Source organism: Lactuca serriola, chromosome 8 (genome assembly GCF_051521515.1).
Source record: "Lactuca serriola cultivar US96UC23 chromosome 8, Lser_US96UC23_V15, whole genome shotgun sequence".
NCBI lineage: Eukaryota > Viridiplantae > Streptophyta > Magnoliopsida > Asterales > Asteraceae > Lactuca > Lactuca serriola.
The window spans coordinates 183198382-183202975 of NC_136415.1; the positions used below are offsets into that span (position 1 = coordinate 183198382).

At 29.2% G+C, this 4594-nt stretch overlaps 1 protein-coding gene across 1 annotated transcript; it reads right to left on the reverse strand.

Annotated features, from left to right (window-relative positions):
- Positions 1-508: 508 nt before the first annotated feature.
- Positions 509-3537, reverse strand: LOC145067665 (protein FAR1-RELATED SEQUENCE 5-like). The gene is made up of 7 exons (XM_079014751.1): positions 3504-3537; positions 3324-3398; positions 2413-3211; positions 2073-2331; positions 1839-1944; positions 864-1052; positions 509-780 (listed from the first exon to the last, which is right to left on the reverse strand). The coding sequence occupies exons 1-7, from the start codon at positions 3535-3537 to the stop codon at positions 509-511; spliced, it is 1734 nt and encodes a 577-aa protein (XP_078870877.1).
- Positions 3538-4594: the final 1057 nt, after the last annotated feature.

Consider the following 4594-nt stretch of genomic DNA (forward strand, 5'->3'; position numbering starts at 1 on the left):
CTGTGAACGGTATTCGATAAGAATGAGGAGTACACGATCCACTTCGTTCAAGTCAAAGTTCAAGAACACATCAGAAACGTTAAAAGTAGAAGGTAAAAGTAGGTTTAAAAATAAAATTCTTTTGGAATGAATATCTTTACGTAGTATATAGTATTTTTGAAAGAAAATATGATATGATGAATCGTTGTATACTACCATAAGCAATAAAACATTTTTGTTAAAATGAAAATTAATCTTAAAATGTTTGATAGAATTTGTATAACTTGTTGTAAGTAAGGAAAATAATGAGTTTATACAAATGATGGAATGAATATTTGTATTACATGATATGAGTATTTTTAAGTAATAAGAAAATATAAATATTGTTAGATTAATTTACAATGTCATCGTCACTAGCAATGAAGGTGAATACTTTATTAAACGACATAAAAGATAACATTGAATGTGAACCGACAAAATTAAAATGAAATGTCCTTCTACTAAAACCAATAAAAAACAATCAAGGAAATTATTTCTCGGCGTTCTTTAAAGGACAATTTCTTTTATGATGATGAACCATCTGTTGACATGTAGCACACTTCCTCTTAGCTTTCAAGATTTCTTTCTCAATCATCTCTTTTGTAGATTTTAATCTTTTCCCACGAGTACCGGACCATTTGTTACGAATATCTGTAGGATTTTGAATGTCGCTAACATCAGATACTACATCAGGACATACTACGCCTAGAAGCTTCTTGAACTGTTCTGCTATGTTCGGTATATTATGAGTTGGAGAATCGTCTATGAATTTTTTTTCAACTTATTCTGCTCGTCAAGGTATAACTTTAACTTAGCTGTATCATGGCTTAAAAAAGACACACAACAGTCAACGGTTGAAAGAATATCAATAACAGTCATGTCGGAATTAGAATCATCAAAAGAACTATTGAAGCGTCTTTTCAGTAATTCTGTTGGAATAACATCCCTACGCCAACGTTTCAAAATGTACTTTTCAGAAATTTGTTCAATGCCATAAAACTTAAACACACCGAATATGTGTCTGCATAAGATCCCTACATGTTCAAAATACATACAAGTACATCTGAATGAACCATCTTTGGTTGAATGTGTGACCTAGAATATATAAGATGATTAGTGAGTATGTTTAAGTTGTAAGTTTTTAGTGTTTAAATTCGAATGATAGAATGACAATTAAAGTGAAAACAAATATACCGTGTATTCAGTATCCCTTATAAGACAATCGTAATTATATTTCTCATCTTTGTCATCCACATCGACATCATTTAATTGTATTCCTTATGAGACAATCGTAATTGTATTCAGTTTTTAGTGTTTAATTGTATTCCTCATATTTGTCATCCACATCGACATCATTTCTTTTCCTAGTGGATATGTTGTTTTTTTCTCCAAAACAATAATTGTGTCAACACCGTTAGAACATATCACATTTTTTTGGAAACAATTATCTTCAGCTCTTGATATCTCTTTCTGAACCTGATAAAAAATATTGCGCGTGTATACATTTGAAGCATGAGGTTCATTCAGACTGCGGGTAATGAATTTAGGAAAAGTGGTGGCAGTATTAAAATCATTTAGAATTTGGTTATGCCTTTGTCATTCCATGACCGATTCAAATGTCATCATAAACATGATAAGATAAGAACCGGTTAATGTGGTGGTTTGAAATGACCAATTCCGACTTTCAGACAGTGATGTAGTTCGCATAAGACCAGACATTGGAATGTGCTTGAAAAATGCGGGGATCCAAGATGTTCGCAAACCATACATAGTATTCAGCCAACTGTTATCTATAATTTTAAACTCATCCAACATCATACGCCATACATTCTCGAATTTATGTGATTCCAGCTTAGAATTCCAAATTATAGAGTGAAAACACTTTTGAAATTTTTGATTGGTGGCTGCATCTTCAATTGATAGAATCTGTATAAAATGAAATTTCATAAGGATGACTATAGTTTAAGAGTTGAAGCAATTGATTCTATTAGAATATGAGAAAATAATTGTAGAGTCATAACATAAGGGTAGAATAATATTCGTTTGATGCATACCTTATTTGGCAACTTCTTTGTTATATGCCACATACATAACCTATGATGTGCAAACGGGAAAACCTTATCTATAGCTTTTTTCAAAGCTGGATCTTGGTCACATATAACCAATTGAGGTTGTTTTCTAAAAGATTTCAGAAAAGCCCTAAGCAACCATTCATAAGAAACTCCATCTTCTTTACTTAAAAGTACAGCACCAAATGTTACACACTTTTTGTGGTTATCGATGCCAGTGAATGGAACAAAAACCATATCATACCTATTTTGAAAATAAAATATTAGTTTACATAAATGAAAACAATGAAATTGTTATTGTAAAAGTATTAAAGGTTAGAAATACTTATTCATGCTGAATGTGGCATCGAGTGATAGAACGTCTCTGAAAGAATTGTAGTTATACTTTGCTGTTTCGTCAGCCCAGAATAAAGCATTCAATATTTTGTTCATCACTTTATACTCAAAAGTAAATGATGGGACATTTTTCGTCCTGTCATTCATGTTGTCAACAAGGAATTTCGCGTCCCTCCCACCTATGTAACAATTAAGATTTCTCCTAGCATTCTTGAAATTAGAAACCAATCCACCTCGAACAGAAGGACCGACCTGAAGAGCACTATACAGTCTATGTGTTTTTACAAAACCAATATTTTGTTTTGACAAATTATGAATGAAAATTTCCTGGGAATAATCAAGTTTTCTCTTTGAACGAGATAAGTACATATTGTTGTTGCTAAACAACTCGTGATTATGTTGCTCGACAAAATCACTCACGACATATTTAAGAGTACCGGGAATTATTTCTAAAACAACTTTCGCTTTACAATTCCTCCTAAATAAATCTTTCCTTCTTTGAGTCTTTTTATGCTGAATGTCCAGAGTATCTACTTTACTAGTATCTGGATTACCTTCACGATTGCATACAAGATGTCTATTTGTAATAATCTCATTTTTCGTTTTTTGTACTCTTCGAAGCCTGACATCAAAACCAGATTCTAATGCATAGTTTCTATACATTGTTACTGCTTCACCATATGAATTAAATTTTGATGTAACTTTTAGTTTGATATCGTCTGAAACAATAGGGGTCCAATACAAGGTGCCACCAGGAGAAACGTAATCATGTGTAACATGTGGTTGTCCTGTTTAAACATAGCTAATAAAATTTTATTCTGAAAGAATTATATAAATATTATTCTGAAATAATTTTATTTTTCCTGTAAAAATTTCAATATCCTGAACTCAATTTAGTACCTTCACTAAAATCAATATTAACCTCTATATCTTCATCAACGAAGTGATTTTCGTCTTCTGCATGATTTGCGTCCTCTGTATTTCATGTATGAAAATATTAACATTTAACATTCAACTTGTTTGTTAAAATATAGAATCTGAAATACAGTGAAAAATTAAACAGTATATTCAAAAACTCACCTAAATTAGGATTACTGTTTTCTTGATCGCCCATAACTAAGAAATTTCGATAGTGTTTGTATATGTTTGGAAGTTGAAAAAATAAAATATTATAAACTGTCATACAAAATAAATAGGGATGAATATGGATTCTATGCAAATTAAAATGCTTGATATTAGGGATCACTGATAAAAATAAATGATTTCGATTTGATTGTTTTTTAGAACATGATAAAGATAATAATATTCATAAGATACTATATTCACATTCCAAATGTAAAATATACCAACAACACATTAAAGTAATTACTTTACAACATTATTATGTATTTTTTAAATTAATTACTTTACAATACTATTATGTATTTTTTTTAAAAGTTACACAATATTTTATTAATGACATAATTCTATTAGAATGATATATCAATATGGGTTATAAAACACTGCATATTATCAGAATTACATAATTCTATTAGAATGATATATCAATATGGATTATATAACTCTACATATTATCATAATGACATAATTCTATCAGAATACTTTATCAATATGACTTATAAAACTTATTAATTTGTGTTACCTCGAATCAATGCACACATTGAATATCATTTTGAAAGAATTATATAGCAATATGGCTAACAATAAAGTTTACTATGTGTTATCTCCAAATCAATCTACAAGAATATTATAGTAATATGGTGCTGAAGACAATTAACTCTTAAACTGTTTAAGTTTAACTGTTTGTATTCCTCATTGTTTACAATATATATTTTTTGACATTATGTGATTTGAATTTATGAAACATCATACATATTTTATGAAATATAATGAACATTATTTTTTGACATTATGTTGGAATTAGAACTGTAGTGTTTTCATCTGATATTTTGTTGGAATGATATGTTGTATGATCCTACCAAAACATAAATATACTAGAAACCACATACATATTATTAGTTGTAAACATAATAATTAAAGGAAAACACCTAGAATTCATCAAACGATAATTTTATTACACTGAACTGAAACTTGATAATACCATATAATTCATCAAAAACATACTTTTATTTTACTGAAATCAAAGTAAATAATATATAAAAACGACTAAT

Bases quoted from the DNA above. Each gene is read 5' to 3' on its own strand.
- LOC145067665 (XM_079014751.1), bottom strand. From the start codon at position 3,537: ATGGGCGATCAAGAAAACAGTAATCCTAATTTAG. The intron at 2,332-2,412 runs GTATTTCTAACC...TTTTCAAAATAG, and splicing joins GCCACATTCAGCATGAATAA to GTATGATATGGTTTTTGTTC. The intron at 781-863 runs GTTGTGTGTCTT...AAAAATTCATAG, and splicing joins TATTCTTTCAACCGTTGACT to ACGATTCTCCAACTCATAAT.